The sequence below is a fragment of the Nerophis ophidion genome, linkage group LG22 (assembly GCF_033978795.1).
Source record: "Nerophis ophidion isolate RoL-2023_Sa linkage group LG22, RoL_Noph_v1.0, whole genome shotgun sequence".
In the NCBI taxonomy this organism is placed as follows: domain Eukaryota; kingdom Metazoa; phylum Chordata; class Actinopteri; order Syngnathiformes; family Syngnathidae; genus Nerophis; species Nerophis ophidion.
In genome coordinates, this window is record NC_084632.1 from 5,596,833 (window position 1) to 5,617,464 (window position 20,632).

At 30.7% G+C, this 20,632-nt stretch overlaps 1 protein-coding gene across 1 annotated transcript in view; it reads right to left on the minus strand.

Moving 5' to 3' along the window:
- fbn2b (fibrillin 2b) overlaps positions 1-20,632 on the minus strand; it is a 300,303-nt gene that overhangs the window by 10,878 nt on the left and 268,793 nt on the right. Inside the window, exons 56-64 of the mRNA XM_061883097.1 lie at positions 18,721-18,846; positions 18,499-18,651; positions 13,839-13,904; positions 10,369-10,494; positions 8,564-8,683; positions 8,360-8,482; positions 8,160-8,291; positions 3,788-3,913; positions 777-983 (exon numbers count right to left, since the gene is read on the minus strand). Of these exons, the coding sequence (XP_061739081.1) occupies positions 777-983; positions 3,788-3,913; positions 8,160-8,291; positions 8,360-8,482; positions 8,564-8,683; positions 10,369-10,494; positions 13,839-13,904; positions 18,499-18,651; positions 18,721-18,846 (1,179 nt within the window). The remainder of the gene's footprint in view (positions 1-776; positions 984-3,787; positions 3,914-8,159; positions 8,292-8,359; positions 8,483-8,563; positions 8,684-10,368; positions 10,495-13,838; positions 13,905-18,498; positions 18,652-18,720; positions 18,847-20,632) is intronic.

Genomic DNA, 20,632 nt, shown 5'->3' on the forward strand with positions numbered 1-20,632 from the left:
ATAAATACATTTTAATTTAATTCTTCATTTTAGCTTCTGTTTTTTCGACAAAGAATATTTGTGAAATATTTCTTCAAACTTATTAAAATTGAAAAAAAATCTAGAAAATCCGTAGAATTAAATTTAAATCTTATTTCAAAGTCTTTTGAATTTATTTTAAAATGTTTCGTTCTGGAAAATCTAGAAGAAATAATGATTTGTCTTTGTTAGAAATATAGCTTGGTCCGATTTGTTATATATTCTAACAAAGTGCAGATTGGATTTGAACCTATTTAAAACATGTCATCAACATTCTAAAATTAATCTTAATCAGGAAAAATGACTAATGATGTTCCATTATTTCTTTTTTTTTCTTTTTTCAAAAAGATTCGAATTCGCTATTTTTTCTCTTCATTTTTTTCGGTCGAATTTAGAATTTTAAAGAGTCTAAAGTGAAGATAAACTATGTTTCAAAATGTAATTTCAATTTTTGTCGTGTTTTCTCCTCTTTTAAACCGTTCAATTAAGCGTTTTTTTCATCATTTATTCTCTACAAAAAACCTTCCGTAAAAGTAAAAAAAAATGTACGACGGAATGACGGACAGAAATACTCATTTAAAAAAAATATATATATATATTTATCTATTAAAGGTAAATTGAGCAAATTGGCTATTTCTGGCAACGTATTTAAGTGTGTATCAAACTGGTAGCCCTTGGCATTATTCAGTACCCAAGAAGTAGCTCTTGCTTTCAAAAAGGTTGGTGACCCCTGGTCTAGAATGAAGAAGTGGACTCACCCCTGCCGTCGGTGGTGTATCCGGGCCCCAGAGGACACATCTTCTTGTAGAGGACGGTGCCGGGCAGAGGGCAGAGTTCACACTGGGACCCCCAGCCTCTCCCCGTGTTGCAGCAGCACTCCGACTTGGTCACGCTGTTCCTGTTGGTGGAGGACTGCTGGCACATGGTCTGCAGGGTCTCCATGTAGCAGAAGCCCTTGCGGTTGTCTGCGGGGACACAGAGCCGTCACTTGTGGACTCCTGCTCCACTTCAGGTACCCTCGGCCCTCGCTCTACGTGCCAGGGACCTCTCTTGCGTAGATCATGCCTTCTTTTATTTGTGGCGGGCCAAATGTGTTTACGGGGCTCCTTGGTTGCCAATCAACGAATTATAAAGTCTGTGAATGTAGCATGTAGCATGTAGCATCTCCATACAGGAAGTAACTCATCCTTGGTTGCCAATCAACACAATATAAAGTCTGTCAATGTAGCATGTAGCATGTAGCATGTAGCATTGCCATACAAGATGTAACTCATCCTTGGTTGCCAATCAAAACATTATAAAGTCTGTGACTGTAGCATGTAGCATGTAGCATCTCTATACAGGAAGTAACTCATCCTTGGTTGCCAATCAACACAATATAAAGTCTGTGAATGTAGCATGTAGTATCTCTATACAGGAAGTAACTCATCCTTGGTTGCCAATCAACACAATATAAAGTCTGTGAATGTAGCATGTAGCATCTCTATACAGGAAGTAACTCATCCTTGGTTGCCAATCAACACAATATAAAGTCTGTGAATGTAGCATGTAGTATGTAGCATCTCTATACAGGAAGTAACTCTTCCTTGGTTGCCAATCAACACAATATAAAGTCTGTGAATGTAGCATGTAGCATCTCTATACAGGAAGAAACTCATCCTTGGTTGCCAATCAACACAATATAAAGTCTGTGAATGTAGCATGTAGCATCTCTATACAGGAAGTAACTCATCCTTGGTTGCCAATCAACACAATATAAAGTCTATGAATGTAGCGTGTAGCAATGCCATACAAGAGGTAACTCATCCTTGGTTGCCAATCAACACAATATAAAGTCTGTGAATGTAGCATGTAGCATTGCCATAGAAGAGGTAACTCATCCTTGGTTGCCAATCAACACAATATAAAGTCTGTGAATGTAGCATGTAGCATCTCTATACAGGAAGTAACTCATCCTTGGTTGCCAATCAACACAATATAAAGTCTGTGAATGTAGCATGTAGCATCTCTATACAGGAAGTAACTCATCCTTGGTTGCCAATCAACACAATATAAAGTCTGTGAATGTAGCATGTAGCATGTAGCATTGCCATACAAGAGGTAACTCATCCTTGGTTGCCAATCAAAACATTATTAAGTCTGTGACTGTAGCATTTAGCATGTAGCATCTCCATACAGGAAGTAACTCATCCTTGGTTGCCAATCAACACAATATAATGTCTGTGAATGTAGCATGTAGCATGTAGCATTGCCATACAAGAGGTAACTCATCCTTGGTTGCCAATCAACACAATATAATACTGTGAATGTAGCATGTAGCATGTAGCATTGCCATCCTTGTTTGCCAATCAACACAATGGATAAATCATTTATCCATTTTACCAATTATTACCTTCTTTTACCTTTGCCTACTTCTTTATTTTGCCTTCTTTTAATGTCTAACTGTCTTAAAATACTTTTTTGTAACTTTCTTTTACCTGATTTTGCCTGTCTTTCTTTATTATGTCTTTTTTAATGTCTTAGCTTTTTTTACTTACTTTTTTTACCTTCTTTGACATACTTAATTTACCCATTTTACCAATTATTACCTTCTTTTACCTCTGCCTACTTCTTTATTTTGCCGTCTTTTAATGTCTTACCTTTTTTTAACCTACTTTTATACCTCTTTGACCTTCTTTTTTATAATATTTTTTTACTCATTCTACCAATTATTACCTTCTTTCACCTCATTTTGCCTATTTCTTTCTTTATTTTACTTTATCTTATTTTACCAACTTTTTTTTTTACCTTCTGTAACATACTTTTTATCTATTTTACCAATTATTACCTTCTTTTACTTTTGCCTACTTCTTTATTTTGCCTTCTTTTAATGTCTTACATTTTTTTTACTTTCTTTCTTACCTTCTTTGACATACTTTATTTATCCATTTTACCAATTATTACCTTCTTTTACCTTTGCCCACTTCTTTATTTTGCCGTCTTTTAATGTCTTACCTTATTTTACCTACTTTTATAACTTCTTTGACCTTCTTTTACATACTTTTTTAACCCATTTGACCAATTATTACCTTCTTTTACCTTTTTTTGCGTATGCCTTTTTTTATTTTGCCTTCTTCTAATGTATTACCTTATTTTACTTACTTTTTTGACCTTCTTTAAAATACTTTATTTACCTATTTTACAAATTAAAACCTTCTTTTACCTTTGCCTACTTCTTTATTTTGCCCTCTTTTAATGTCTTACCTTATTTTACCTACTTTTATAACTTCTTTGACCTTCTTTTACATAATTTTTTTTTACCCAATTACCTTCTTTTCCTTTTTTTTGCCTATGCCTTTTTTTATTTTGCCTTCTTCTAATGTATTACCTTATTTTACTTACTTTTTTAACCTTCTTTAACATACTTTATTGACCTATTTTACAAATTAAAACCTTCTTTTACCTTTGCCTACTTCTTTATTTTGCCATCTTTTATTGTCTTACCTTATTTTACCTACTTTTCTACCTTCTTTTACATACTTATGACCTTATTTTACCCACTTGATTTTCCCTGTAGGTCAAAAGCAAATCTATAAATCTACAATTTACTTGATTTTACCTGCTTTTAAGCCTCTTTTACCTTCTTTCACGACTACATTTAAATGTCCTCTTACTACTTCTTACCTTACCGGACTAACGTGTGCTGGGTATTAGTCATGCATGGGAGTGCGCGGTAACCACGGTAACGGGAGGACCACCTGCAGTCCGGGCAGGCTTGCAAACATCTCACCGATGCACTCGGTCCCGGTGGAGCTGGGCTGGAAGCCGTCGTTGCACTCGCAGCTGTAACTCCCCAACGTGTTGACGCAGCGTCCGTTCTTGCAGATTCCGGGTTTGGCTCGGCACTCGTTCAGGTCTGCGGGGCACAGGAGGACATGCAGGGTTTGAGTACAACGTTAAAAAAAAACACACCACTTCTTGCTAAAAGGATTCTTAATGCAGTCATTTCTGTTTTGCCGTAGTCAGAAAGCAGTCTTTGCCATTAAGTTAAATAAGCCAGTTGTTGCGCCGTACAACGTGTTAATACTGTAAGTGTCGCCCTGACTGCACATCAGCTGTTTTATTGCACGTGCATCTTTGTTGCACTGCTCGGTAACACATTTGGCGCTGTTGAAATGGCCGTGTAAAATCGCTAATGCTAATCAGTAGCATGGCTATGGCATATCTAATGTAGATTAGCATCGAGCTAGAGCATTTTAAAAAGTGGATTTTTTTTTTTATTGTACTTTTGTCCGCATGTAAAATTGCAACCTTGTCCTTGTTTTTTTTCCCCGTCAAGTGATAAAGTGATTTATTTACATACAATAGTAAAACAATACTCAACATTCTTAGTCCTAGTCAAAAGTACTAAAACATGTAACGCCGTTTAATAATCGTCTAGGGTTGAAATATTATCTTTCTTTGTATGACTTAAAAGAAAATGACAATAAAATAATGGACAAAAAATGATAAAAAAGTACATTTAATAGTAAGGGTTATACCAAAAAGTGAGTTGTTTTTTTAAATTATATTAAGTGCCTTATTAATTAATATAATTTTATTATATTTTTCAAAATTTATATTTTTCTATATATTTGTATTTTTTATTGTTAATAATTTCTTTAAAAAAACATATATAGCATGAAATAATTTTAACATGTTTTACTAAAAACATTCATTTTTGTTTTTTATATTTAAAATTATTATTACTTGTATCTTTTTTTTTGTTTCTGTACCATTCTATGTACTTGTAATTTGTTAAATTTTGTTAATGATATTTTAAATACTTTACATCAAAATATTGTAATGAAATAATGTTTAGAGGTGTGGAAAAATCCCTAATGCTAACCAGTAGCATGTCTATGGCATATCCCATGTATATTAGCATCGAGCTAGCGCATTTTAAAAAGTGGCGTCTTTTTAGAGTTGACACATGATGTTTATTTGTACGACCAATAATACAATTACAATAAAATCATGGAAAATAACAGTAATATACAATCAATTGTAAAGGTTTTACTAAAGAGATTTAATGCTTTTTCAAATTAAATTCAGTTTTTTTATTAATATATATATTTTCTGTGTAACTAGTATTATTTGTATTTTTTATTTTACTGTTAACAATTTATACAAAACTATTATTAAAGCATGAAATAATGTAAATAATACATCACATAAATAAGGTGGTATTTACTCAAAACGTCATTCATTTGTGATTTTATTTGTAGTATTTTTATGTTGGTATTTTTTTATATTTACATTTTTTTTATACATTTGTAATTAGTTGTATTGTTAATGACATTCCTAATACTTTATATCAAAATATTATATCACAGTATTAAATAATGACTGGAGGTGTTGAAATTGCTAATGCTAATCATTAGCATGTCTATGGCATATCCCATGTAAATTAGCATCCGGGCTAGCGCATTTGGAAAAGTGGAGCTTTATTGTATTTTGGATCATTTGTTTTTTTTGATCAGACATGTTTGCTTCGTTGACATGGAGAATGGTAAATGTATGTGCTGAGTCCTTGTTTGGTCGTCAAGGGTTTGATTCAGGACCAGGTCTGAAACCGGGCAACAAAAGTCTGTAATCTGGTACTTTGCAAAGGCTGTGACTACTTACACTACGTACAGGTGAGTTTGTTTGTGTCTTATTTTTAATAAATTAGCATTTTTTATTTTTTGGAACTTTTCACATTGTCATTATGGGTTATTGTGTGAAGAATTTTGAGGACAAGTATATAAATATTCAATTTTGAAATAAGGCTGTAATATAACAAAATGTGGAAAGAGCTGTTAATACTTTTATACTTTTTTTTTTACCCATTTGACCAATTATTACCTTCTTTTACCTTAATTTGCCTACTTTTATACCTTCTTTGACTTTCTTTTACATACTTTTTTACCCATTTTATCCAATTATTACCTTTTTTTTACCTTTACCTACTTCTGTATTTTGCCTTCTTTTAATGTTTTACCTTATTTTACCTACTTTTTATCTTGGTTTTTACCTTCATTTACCTCCATGTTTCCCTCCTTATTACATTTTTTCCCCACTTATTTTTTATTCTATCTACTTCTTACCTTATTTTACCGACTTTTTATTTTCTTTTTAAAATGATTTCCTTTATTTTTTTCCTTCTTTTATCTACTTTTTACCATATTTTACCTACCTTTTACATTCTTTGACCTTATTTACATACCTACTATTGTACTTTACCTACTTTTTACCTTCTTTGACCTTTTCTTTACATCCTTTTTTTTAACCCAATTGACCACTTATTACTTAGTTTTGCCTTCTTTTAATGTCTTACCTTATTTTATGTATTTTTATACCTTCTTTGACTTTTTTTGCATACTTTATTTACCCATTCAACCAATTATTACTTTATTTTACCTTTGCCTACTTCTTTATTTTGCCTCATTTTAATGTCTTACCTTATTTTATCTACTTTTATATGTTTTTCTTACCCTTTTTTTTTTACATACTTTTTTACTCATTTGACCAATTATTACCTTCTTTTACTTTTGCCTACTTCTTTATTTTGCTTTCTTTTAATGTCTTCCTTTATTTTACCTACTTTTATCTTCTTTTTTTTTTTTTACCTTTTTCGAACTTCATTTACCTCCATGTTTACCTCCTTATTACCTTCTTTTCCCCACTTTTTACATTATTTTTTATTCTATCTAGTTTTTACCTTATTTTACCGACTTTTTATCTTCTTTTTCAAATGTTTTTCTTAATTTTTTCCTTCTTTTATCTACTTCTTACCTGATTTTACCTACCTTTTACAATTTTTGACCATCTTTACATACCTATGATTGTAGCTACTTTTTGCCTTCTTTGTCCTTTTTTAAATACTTTTTTTTTACCAATTTGACCAATTATTACCTTCTTATTTTACCAAATTTTGCCTTTTTTAATTTTACCTACTCTTATATGTTTTTACATACTTTTTACCCAATTGACCAATTATTACCTTCTTTTACTTTTGCCTACTTCTTTATTTTGCCTCATTTTAATGTCTTACCTTATTTTATCTACTTTTATACGTTGTTTTTTTTTACATATTTTTTTCCTCATTTTACCAATTATTACCTTCCTTTTTTTACCTTTGCCTACTTCTTTATTTTGCCTTCTTTTAATGTCTTCCCTTATTTTACCTACTTTTTATCTTCTTTTTTTATTAAATTTTTTGAACTTCATTTACCTCCACGTTTACCTCCTTATTACCTTCTTTTCCCCACTTCTTACATTATTTTTTATTCTATCTACTTCTTACCTTATTTTACCGACTTTTTACCTTCTTTTTCAAATGTTTTCCTTAATTTTTCCTTCTTTTATCTACTTATTACCTGATTTTACCTACCTTTTACATTGGCCTACTTCTTTATTTTGCCTCATTTTAATGTCTTACCTTATTTTACCTACTTTTATATGTTGTTGTTTTTTTACATACTTTTTTTTACCCATTTTACCAATTATTACCTTCTTTTACCTTTGCCTTCTCCTTTATTTTGCCTCATTTCAATGTCTTACATTATCTTATTTTACCTACTTTTATACGTTTTACATACTTTTTACCCATTTGACCAATTATTACCTTCTTTTACTTTTGCCTACTTCTTTATTTTGCCTCATTTTAATGTCTTACCTTATTTTACCTACTTTTACACGTTTCTTTTTTTTACATACTTTTTTTACCCGTTTTAACCAATTATTACCTTTTTTTACCTTTGCCTTCTCTTTTATTTTGCATAATTTTAATGTCTTACCTTATTTGACCTATCTGGTATTGAGCAAAGGCTGTGACTACTTCCATTGGAAGTACAAGCAATTTTTAAATTTGTATTTATTTTTAATAAATTAACATTTGTTTTACTTCTCACATTGTCATTATGGGTTATTGTGTGTAGAATTTTGAGGACAATTGTACATTTATTCCATGCTGAAATAAGGCTGTGAGATAATCAAATGTGGAAAAAGCTGTAAATACTCTCTGAATGCACCGTAGACACCAAATGTGATACCGGTGGTCCCGCCTCCACCCACAGAGACAAAAATACAAATTGATCTCTGGGAAAAGTGCAAAGGCGGCCGTATACGTGCTTCCTCACCCATGCATCCCTCTCCGTCGGGCCGGCGCTGCATGCCGGGCGGGCAAATACACATGAAGGTCCCGATCAGGTTCTTGCAGGTCATCCCCTTGGACTCGCAGTCATCCAGACCCTCGGAACACTCGTCCTGGTCTGGCGGAGGAACCAGAAAGGTCATTAAACACACGGTGGCTGCGGCGGCGGCGGCGTGGCGTCCTCACCTCGACACATGCGCTGGTCGTCCCGCAGCACGTAGCCGGCGGGACACATGCACTCGTACGCGCCGAAGGTGTTGACGCAGCGGAAGGCGCACAGCAGGGGGTTCTTGGAGCACTCGTTGATGTCTGCAGACAGGAAGCGAGAACGCTTATTGGCATCTTGTTATTGAAAAAAAATTTAAAAAAATGGAGGTGTGGATGGCAAACCTTCGCAGGTCATCATGGGTCCTGGTTCGAATCCCTCCTGGCACGAACACTCGAAGCCTCCAACCACGTTGGTGCAGGTTCCGTTCCCACACGGGTTCCCGATGGAACACTCGTCGGTGTCTGCAGGGATGATGGACGTCAACAACGAGCTTTTCCTTCTTTTAGGATGACATCTAAACGCCACTCTTAGTCCAAAGTCCAAACATATGTGATGTACTTTCTTCATGAATTATATTGACTTGTAATAATAGTAATAATTAAATAATGGGAAAAAAGGAAAATAAAAATAATAAACAATTAATACTAAAAATATGTTTTGTTATGCTTTTAAAATGATATCCAGTGTTCTAAGACTGACATTTTCTGTGATTTAACATTTATTTTTTTATTTTACTGTTAATAACTTATATAAAAGTATTTAATAAAGTTAATCATAAATCATTTAAATAAAGATAGTTTTTGCTCAAATTGTATTTTTATTTTTTATGTGCTTTTATTTTTGTATTTCTACTTTTCTGTGTATTTTTAAGTAGTTTTTTTTAATTTATACTGTTAAATTATACATAAATATGATCAAATAAATAATGGTAAGACATCACAAGCTACTAAGTACTCGAAAACATTGTTTATTCTTGTAGTTTTTTTTACTGTCGTTATTTTTGAATGCCTTTATTTCTGTATTTTTCAACTGCTTGGCTGAAGGACTTTACATCCATCCATCCATCCATTTTCTGCCGCTTATTCCCGTTCGGGGTCGCGGGGGGCGCTGGCGCCTATCTCAGCTACAATCGGGCGGAAGGCGGGGTACACCCTGGACAAGTCGCCACATCATCACAGGGCCAACACAGATAGACAGACTCTTTACATTCGCTACATAAATGAATATGTATTTTTTTGTATTTATACTTTTCTATGTATTTTTAATTAGTTGATTTTTTTAAATTATACAATTCATAATTTAGTTTTTTAATTATACTGTTAATGTATTATTGTGTGTGTGTATATATATATATATATATAAATATATATATATATAATTTAGTTTATTTATACTGTTAATGTATATATATATATATATTACATATATATATATTAATACATTTACAGTATAAATAAGCTAAATTATGAACTGTATCACATAATATTTATATATAAATATATATAACGTATATATATATATATACACACATATTATTTAGTATAGTGTTTTAACTATACTGTATGTATATATACTGTAAATATATATATATATATTTACAGTATAATCAAAAAAACTAAACTAACTACAATAAATTGAGAAATATAAATACATAAAATAAAAGCACATTACCTAATACCTTTATTTATGTCATATATTGACATAATGTTATTATAACACTATAAATATATATATATTATGTGCTTTTACTATTGTATATTTTGTATTTATTCCCTTAATTAGTTTAGTTATTTAATTATATTGTTTATCTATAAAAATATGATGAAATAAACATATTATTTATTTAGTTTTTATTTTCATTATGCTTGAATGTGCTATTATGCCTTTTTTCTGTATTTACATTCTTTGATTTATTTATAAAAACATTTTTAAATTATACTATTAAGTATTATTTTGAAATAGTTAGCAGGTATTCAAAAACATTATTTCAGTATTTGTTTTTATTATTTTTGAATGTGCTTTTATTATGTATTGTTTTGTATCACATTTTTCTGTGTGTTTTCATTAGTTTAGTGTTGAATGATACTGTTGATATGTCCCGTGGAAGTAGTGTAGTGGGCTCCTGCAGACAAATGTGGGCTCTTACCGATACAGTTGACTCCGGTGTAGTCCAGGTTGTATCCAAAGGGACATTCGCAGCGGAACGATCCATCAGTGTTGATGCAGATACCATTCTGGCAGATACCTGGGTTGTCCAGACACTCGTTCATGTCTGCAGGACAACAAAGTGGTATCTTCATCTTCATATTTCATCTTCATCTTCATCTTCATGTTTATATTCACATTCATGTTTATATTCACATTCATGTTTGTATTCACATTCATGTTTGTATTCCTGTTTATATTCATGTTCATATTCATGTTTATGTTCATGTTTATATTCATGTTCATATTTATGTTCATGTTTATATTCATGTTAATTTTTATATTCATGTTAATTTTTGTATTCATGTATATATTTATGTTCATGTTTATATTCATGTTCATATTCATGTTTGTTCATGTTTATATTTATGTTAATGTTTATATTTATATTCACTTTTATATTCATGTATATATTCATTTTCATGATTATGTTCATGTTTATAGTCATGTTTATATTTATGTTCATGTTTATATTCAGGCACATGTTTATATTTATGTTAATTTTTATATTCATGTATAAAGTCATGTTCATGTTTATATTCATGTTCACATTCATGTTCATGTTTATATTGATGTTTGTGTTTATGTTCATATTCATGTTTATATTTATATTTATGTTCATGTTTATATTCATGTTGATAGTCATGTTTGTGTTCATGTTTATATTCATGTTCATATTCATGTTTATATTTATGTTCATGTTTATATTCATGTTCATTTTTATATTCATGTTCATTTTTAGATTCATGTATATATTTCTGTTCATGTTTATATTCATGTTCATATTTATGTTTGTTCATGTTTATATTTATGTTAATGTTTATATTTATATTAATTTTTATATTCATGTTCATTTTTATATTCATGTATATATTTATGTTCATGGTTATATTCATGTTCATATTCATGTTTTTTCATGTTTATATTTATGTTAATGTTTATATTTATATTCATTTTTATATTCATGTATGTATTCATTTTCATGATTATGTTCATGTTTATATTTGTGTTCATATTCATGTTTATATTCATGTTCTTATTCATATTCTTATTCATATTCATGTTCATGTCTATATTCATGTTCATGTTTATATTTATGTTCATGTTTATATTTATGTTCATGTTTATATTCAGGCACATGTTTATATTTATGTTAATTTTTATATTAATGTATAAAGTCATGTTCATGTTTATATTCATGTTCACATTCATGTTCATGTTTATATTGATGTTCGTGTGTATGTTCATATTCATGTTTATATTCATGTATATATTCATGTTCATGTTTATATTCATGTTCATGTTTATATTCATGTTCATATTCATGTTTATATTCATGTTCATATTGATGTTTATATTCATGTTCATGTTAATATTCCTTTTCATGTTTATGTTCATGTTTATATTTATGTTCATACTTATATTTATGTTTATATTAATGTTCATGTTTATGTTCATATTCATGTTAAAATTTATGTGCATGTTTATATTCATGTTCATGTTTATATTTATGTTAATGTTCATGTTTATATGTATGTTCATATTCATGTTTATATTTACTTTCATGTTTATATTCATGTATATATTCATGTTCATGTTTATATTCATATTTATATACATGGTCATGTTTATATTCATATTCATGTTTATTTTCATGTTTATATTAATGGCCGTGTTTATATTTATGTTCACATCCATGTTTATATTCATGTTTATATTGATGTTCATGTTTATATTCATGTTTATATTGATGTTCATGTTTATATTATTGTTCATATTCATGTTCATGTTCATATTCGTGAAGTAATGCGGACTCTGTATCGATCCGTTGTGGTGAAGAAGGAGCTGAGCCGGAAGGCAAAGCTCTCAATTTACCGGTCGATCTACGTTCCCATCCTCACCTATGGTCATGAGTTTTGATTTATGACCGAAAGGATAAGATCACGGGTACAAGCGGCCCAAATGAGTTTGGGTCTGTCCCTTAGAGATAGGGTGAGAAGCTCTTCCATCCGGGAGGAACTCAAAGTAAAGCCGCTGCTCCTCCACATGGAGAGGAGCCAGATGAGGTGGTTCGGGCATCTGGTCAGGATGCCACCCGAACGCCTCCCTAGGGAGGTGTCCAACCGGTAGGAGGCCACGGGGAAGACCCAGGACACGTTGGGAAGACTATGTCTCCCGGCTGGCCTGGGAACGCCTCGGGATCCCCCGGGAAGAGCTAGACAAAGTGGCCGAGGAGAAGAAAGTCTGGGCTTCTCTGCTTAGGCTGCTGCCCCCGTGATCCCACCTCGGATAAGCAGAAGAAGATGGATGGATGGATGGTTTATATTCTTATTTATATTCATATTCATGTTTATATTTATGTTCATGTTCACTAATCGTTTAATGATTGTAAATTCTAAGAATGTATCAAATATGAATGTAAAGCAAACAGGTCAAATGGAGTAAAAGAGGTCAAAAGAAGGTAAGAGAAGTGAATTCAAGGTTGAACAAATGCGGAAAAAGGTCAACAGAAGATGAAGTTAGGCTAACAGAAAGGTAAAACAAGGTAAATAAAAGGTGAAATGAGGTCAAATAAAAGTTTAATATAAGGTTAAACAAGGTAAAAAGATGGTAAAGGTAGTATAAAAAAGGTAAAATAAGATAAATAAAAAGTGAATTAACACAATAAAAATTAAATACAAGGTATATATATATATGTATATATGCATTTTTACTGTCTGTTTACCATTTTTTATTTTTCATTTACCTTGTATATATATATATATATATATATATATACAAGGTAAATGAAAGATAAAAAATGGTAAACAGAAAGTAGATAATGTTGTAAGAAAGTTAAAAAGAATGTAAAACAAAGTTTAAAAAGGAATATGGAAGGCAAAACAAGGTAAAACGATGGTTTAGGTAGTATAAAAAAGGTAAAATAAGTTAAATAAAAAGTGAAATAAAACAATAAAAAATAAATACAAATTATATATATATATACATATATATATATAAAAAGGTAAATTAAAGATAAAAATGTTAAACAGACAGTAAATAAGGTTGTAAGAAAATTAAAAAGAAAGTAAAACAATATTTAAAAAGAAATATAGAAGGCAAAATAAGGTAAACGACAGTCAAAAAAGGTCAATGAAAGAAACCAAAGAAACAAATCCACAGTTGACTCGATTACTAAAACTGTCCATAGCTGCAGCCCTAGGGACTTTTATTTTGAAATTCCATCCATCCATTTTCTACCGCTTATTCCCTTTTGAGGTGGCGGGGGGCGCTGGTGCCTATATCCGCTACAATCGGGCGGAAGGCGGCGTACACCCTGGACAAGTCGCCACCTCATCACAGGGCCAACACAGATAGACAGACAACATTCACACTCACATTCAAGTTGTCAGAATAAAAGTTGTCACTCACCTTCGCGAGCGTTGCCTGGTCCTGGCAGCGCTCCGTGGCCGTAAGGACATAAAGTGTTGAAGGCGGCTGGAAAACACCAATAAAACATCACTTTTATGACTTTACCGATGTCACCTGTTGTTGCTGTTGTGAGGCGTTAAGGGCAGTATTGAAAATAATACACAATAACCACTAATTAGGTCATTTGTTCATGGGTTTACTCATTTTATTTTGTTGGACAACATTATATCATGCAAAAAGTATTGAAATATTAAAATGTTGAAAAGTTAAAAGAAGGTTTGACGTATCCGTCACGACAAAAACTCAAAAGTCGCTTTCTCCTGAACGCAACGTCAAAGTTGCTGTGTTGTCCAACACTGCCCCCCGGTGGTCAGCTGCTGCACAACACCCATCCTCCAGTACTGTGTGTCTTCTGAGCCATGATATCATGCGATATCGTTACACCTTATCGGTATCGATATTGTGACTCGATTATCACTATTAATCCATTAAACTGGACATTAATAATCACCGGCTTTATTTTTATTGTGTAATATTGCTGCCACTTTCTTAATTGTTGTCATTATAAAAGTCGATTGTGTTGTTTTCAGAGCAATTTAATGCTAATAATGTTACTAAAAAAAATTTCATGCATTTAATATTTTATCATGCACACATTTTTTTTTTTTTTTTTTTAATATATGTTCAATCAGTTCAAGTTCAATTAAATTGGTGGACATTTCCCTAACCTTTTGCCAAAATGTCCGATATATTTTTGTTTTTAATGTTTTTCTTTTGTTTTTGTTTTAAATGTCCTACCAATTTTGTGAGGAATTAAGTTTTCAAAGAAAAAAGTTTTAGGTTTGTGAGGAAACATTCCTAGAAATTTAGCGAAAGAAAAAGGCGTACAGGTTTTGTGAGAAATAAAGTTATGTTCATTTTCAGAGAATTAAAGTTTTATTTTGCGATTAACTAATCAAGTAAGAAAAAAGTTTCACTGATTTAGTGAAGAAGAAAGTTTGACTAATTTAGTGAATATAAAAGTTTGACTAATGTAATGAAAAAAAAGTTTTACTACTTACGTGAAGAAACAAGTTTTACTAATTTAATAAAGAGAAAAGTTTGATTAATTCAATGAAGAAAAAAGTTGTACTAATTTAGTGAAGAAAAAAAAGTTTAATAATTGAAGATAATGAAAAAAAAGTTTGACTAATTTAGTGAAGAAAAAAGTTTTACTAATTAAGTGAGGGTAAAAGTTTAACAAAATTAACGAAGAAAAAAGTTTTACTTATTTATTAAAGAGAAAAGTTTGATTAATTAAATGAAGAAAAAAGTTGTACTAATTTAGTGAAGAAAATTTTTTTAATAATTGAAGATAATGAAGAAAAGTTTGACTAATTTAGTGAATATAAAAGTTTGACTAATGTAACGAAGAAAAAAGTTTTACTAATTACGTGAAGAAAAACGTTTTACTAATTTAATAAAGAGAAAAGTTTCATTAATTTAATGAAGAAAAAAGTACTAATTTAGTGAAGAAAAAAATTTTAATAATTGAAGATAATGAAAAAAAAGTTTGACTAATTTAGTGAAAAAAAAGTTTGACTAATCAAGTGAAGAAAAAAGTTTTACTAATTAAGTGAGGGTAAAAGTTTAACTAAATTAACGAAGAAAAAAGTTTTACTTATTTAATAAAGAGAAAAGTTTGATTAATTTAATGAAAAAAAAGTTGTACTAATTTAGTGAAGACATTTTTTTTAATAATTGAAGATAATGAAGAAAATTTTGACTAATTTAGTGAAGAAAAAAGTTTGACTAATCAAGTGAAGAAAAAAGTTTTACTAATTAAGTGAAGAAAAAAGTTTTACTAATTTAATGAAGAAAAAAGTTTTACGTTTTTAGTGAAGAAAAAAGATTTACTAATTATGTGAAGAAAAAAGTTTGACTAATCAAGTTAAGAAAATTTTTTTTACTAATTAAGTGAAGAAAAAAGTTTGACTAATCAAGTGAAGAACATTTTTACTAATTTAGTGAAAGAAAAAATTTTACTAATTAAGTGAAGATAAAAGTTTTACTAATTTAATGAAGAAAAATGCTTCACTAAATAAGTGAAGAAAAAAGTTTTACTAATTAAATAAAGAAAAAAGTTTTCTTAATTAAGTGAAGAAAAATGTTTTACTAATTATGTGAAGAAAACATTTTTACTAATCAAGTGAAGACATTTTTTTAAATTAAGTGAAGAATTCTTTTTCACTAATTAAGTGAAGAATAAAGTTTTACTAAGTAAATATAATGGAAAAAAAAAGTTTGACTAATCAAGTGAAGAAAAAAGTTTGACTAATCAAGTGAAGAAAAATTTTACTAATTTAGTGGAGGAAAAAAGTTTGACTAATTAAGTGAAGATAAAAGTTTTACTAATTTAATGAAGAAAAATGTTTTACTAATTAAGTGAAGAAAACTTTTACTAATTAAGTAAAGAAAAACATTTGACTAATTAAGTGAAGATAAATGTTTTACTAATCATGTAAAGAAAAAAGTTTTACTAATCGAGTGAAGACATTTTTTTATTAAGTGAAGAAAAATGTTTGACTAATTTAGTGAAGAAATAAGTTTGACTAATCAGGTGAAGAAAAAAGTTTGACTAATCAAGTGAAGAAAAATTTTACTAATTTAGTGAAGGAAAAAAGTTTTACTAATTACGTGAAGAAAATTTTATACTAATTTAAGGAAGGAAAAAGTTTGACTAATTAAGTGAAGATAAAAGTTTTACTAATTATGTGAAGGAAAACGTTTTACTAATTAAATAAAGAAAAATGTTTTACTAATTAAGTGAATCAAAATGTTTTACTAATTATGTGAAGAAAAAAGTTTTACTAATCAAGTGAAGAAAAATGTTTTACTAATTATGTGAAGAAAAGAGTTTTACTAATCAAGTGAAGACTTTTTTTGTTAATTAAGTGAAAAAAATGTTTCACTAATTAAGTGAAGAAAAATGTTTGACTAATTTAGTGAAGAAAAAAGTTTGACTAATCAAGTGAAGAAAAATTTTTACTAATTTAGTGAAGGAAAAAGTTTTACTAATTAAGTGACAATGAAAGTCTTACTAATTTATTGAAGAAAAAAGTTTTACTAAAATTACGTGAAGAAAATGTTATACTAATTTAAGGAAGGAAAAAGTTTGACTAATTAAGTGAAGATAAAAGTTTTACTAATTTAATGAAGAAAAATGTTCCACTAATTAAGTGAAGAAAACTTTTACAAATTAAGTAAAGAAAAAAGTTTTACTAATTAAGTGAAGATAAATGTTTTACTAATCATGTAAAGAAAAAAGTTTGACTAATCAAGTGAAGACATTTTTTTTATTATGTGAAGAAAAATGTGACTAATTTAGTGAAGAAAAAAGTTTGACTAATCAAGTGAAGAAAAAAGTTTGACTAATCAAGTGAAGAAAAATTTTACTAATTTAGTGAAGGAAAAAGTTTTACTAATTAAGTGACAATAAAGGTCTCACTAATTTATTGAAGAAAAAAGTTTTACTAATTACGTGAAGAACATTATATACTAATTTAAGGAAGGAAAAAGTTTGACTAATTAAGTGAAGATAAAAGTTTTACTAATTTAATGAAGAAAAATGTTCCACTAATTAAGTGAAGAAAACTTTTACTAATTAAGTAAAGAAAAAAGTTTTACTAATTAAGTGAAGAAAAATGTTTTACTAATTATGTGAAGAAAAAAGTTTTACTAATCAAGTGAAGACATTTTTTTATTAAGTGAAGAAAAATGTTTGACTAATTTAGTGAAGAAAAAAGTTTGACTAATCAAGTGAAGAAAAAAGTTTGACTAATCAAGTGAAGAAAAATTTTACAAATTTAGTGAAGGAAAAAGTTTTACTAATTAAGTGACGATAAAAGTCTTACTAATTTATTGAACAAAAAAGTTTTACTAACTATGTGAAGAAAATGTTATACTAATTTAAGGAAGGAAAAAGTTTGACTAATTAAGTGAAGATAAAAGTTTTACTAATTTAATGAAGGAATTTTTTTTACTAATTAAGCGAAGAAAACTTTTATTAATTAAGTAAAGAAAAAAGTTTTACTAATTATGTAAAGAAAAAAGTTTTACTAATCAAGTGAATACATTTTTTCTATTAATTAAGTGAAGAAAAATGTTTCACTAATTAAGTGAAAAATAAAGTTTTACTAATCAAGTGAAGAAAAAGTTTAAGTAATTTAATGAAGACATTGTTTTTTACAAATTTAGTGAAAAAAAACGTTTTACTAATTTAGTGAAAACATTTTTTCACTCTCGTTTCAAGCTAGCTCAGCGATTATCACGCCTTCTTCTCGACGTGTAACATGTTTAGCACCGTCCTGCGGTTGTCCAGTGAAAAAAATAATTCTCAGAAGATATGTAGCACAATAGAGATTTTTTGAGCTATGGAGCGGCTCCACACTGTGTATAGACAGAAGATATGTAGCACAATAGAGATTTATTGAGCTATGGAGCGGCTCCACACTGTGTATAGACAGAAGATATGTAGCACAATAGAGATTTATTGAGCTATGGAGCGGCTCCACACTGCGTATGGACATGTGTATTGATGGATGCTTGATGTGTGTTTGACCTGGGCTAGAAACGATGGGTGTGTGTGTGTGTGTGTGTGTGTGTGTGTGTGTGAGAGTACCTTCCGTCTCGCGAGGGCAGAGCTCACAAGGAAGGCCCCATCCCTCCCCCGGCATCTTGCTGCAGCAGCACTTGGCCTTGGTGGTGTTGAAGGCCTTGGGCACGGAACACTTGCCCGCCTCGAACTTGGTGAAGCAGAAACTCTCCCGCGTGTCTGCGGGGAACAAAGCGCTGACGGTTACAAAAAAAAAAAAGGAGAAAAAAACGGCGAGCCTGGTCTCACCGTAGCAACGACGTTTGTTGTCGGAGAGCACGAAGCCCGGCTGGCAGGTGCACTGGAAGCTGCCGGGCGAGTTGGTGCAGGTGCCGAACTGGCACAGGTTGGGTTCCACCTCGCACTCGTTGATGTCTGCCGAGGAAGAAGACGGCACTGGAATACTTTTTCTTCAAACGAAATACCCCAGAAATCTAGGATGGGAATGGCTACCCAACTCAGTACTTTTATAGGCACCGGCCGAACTCTGTCGGTATTTACGGGTACTGATCTCAAATCAAAACCGTGCCGTATTCGAGTACTGAACACCGTACTTTTGTAGGAACTGACCAAATTTTGTTATGTATTCATTTTGTGAAAAAAAGGTGTACTATGTCTGTGAAAAAGGGTGTATTATATTTGTGAAAAAAGGTGGACTATATCTGTGGAAAAAAGTGTACTCATTCTGTGAAAAAAGGTGTATGCGTTTTATGAAAAAGGGTGTACTTTGTTTGTGAAAATAGGTGGACTCCTTTTGTGAAAAAAGTTGTATGCATTTTGTGAAAAAAGGATTACTATGTCTGTGAAAAAAGGTGTACTCGTTTTGTGAAAGAGGGTGTACTATGTTTATGAAAAAAGGTGTACTTTGTTTGTGAAAAAAGGTGTACTATGTCTGTGGAAAAAAGTGTACTCATTCTGTGAAAAATGGTGTATGCATTTTATGAAAAAGGGTGTACTTTGTGAAAATAGGTGGACTCCTTTTTGTGAAAAAAGTTGTATGCAATTTGTGAAAAAACCTGTACTATGTTTGTGAAAAAAGGTGTACTCGTTTTGTGAAAGAGGGTGTACTATGTTTATGAAAAAGGTGTACTTTGTTTGTGAAAAAAGGTGTACTATGTCTGTGGAAAAAGGTGTACTGATTCTGTGAAAAATGGTGTATGCATTTTATGAAAAAGGGTGTACTTGGTGAAAATAGGTGGACTCCTTTTGTGAAAAAAGTTGTATGCATTTTGTGAAAAAAGGTGTACTATGTCTGTGAAAAAAGGTGTACTCGTTTTGTGAAAGAGTGTGTACTATGTTTATGAAAAAAGGTGTACTTTGTTTGTGAAAAAGGGTGTATTATGTTTGTAAAAAAAAGGTGCTCATTTTGTGAAAAAGGGTGTATTCCATCCATTTTCTACCGCTTATTCCCTTTCGGGGTTGCGGGGGGCGCTGGCGCCTATCTCAGCTACAATCGGTATTATGTTTGTAAAAAAAGGTGTACTCATTTTGTGAAAAAGGGTGCACTATGTTTGTAAAAAAAGGTGTACTCATTTTGTGAAAAAGGGTGCACTATGTTTGTGAAAAAAGGTGTACTGTGTTTGAAAAAAGGTGTACAATGTTTGTGAAATAGAGTGTACTATGTGTGTGAAAAAGGGGGGTCTATACCTGTGAAAAAAGGTGAACTATGTTTGTGAAAAAAGGTGTACTATGTTTGTAAAAAAAGTGTACTATGTGTGTAAAAAAAGGTGTACTGTGTCAGCAGAAAAAAGGTGTACTATGTTTGTGAAAAAGGGTGTACTATGTTTGTGAAAAGAAGGTTTACCCGTTTTGTGAAAAAGGATGTATTATGTTTGTGAAAAAAGGTGGAATCCTTTTTTGAAAAGGGTGTACTATGTTTTTTAAAAAAGGTTTACTCGTTTTGTGAAAAAGGATGTACTATGTTTGTGAAAAAAGGTGCACTATGTATGTGAAAAAGGGTGTACTTTGTTTGTGAAAAAGGGTGTATTATGTTTGTAAAAAAAGGTGTAATATGTTTGTGAAAAAGGGTGCACTATGTTTGTGAAAAAAGGTGTACAATGTTTGTGAAATAGAGTGTACTATGTGTGTGAAAAAGGGTGGTCTATACCTGTGAAAAAGGGTGAACTATGTTTGTGAAAAAAGGTGTACTATGTTTGTGAAA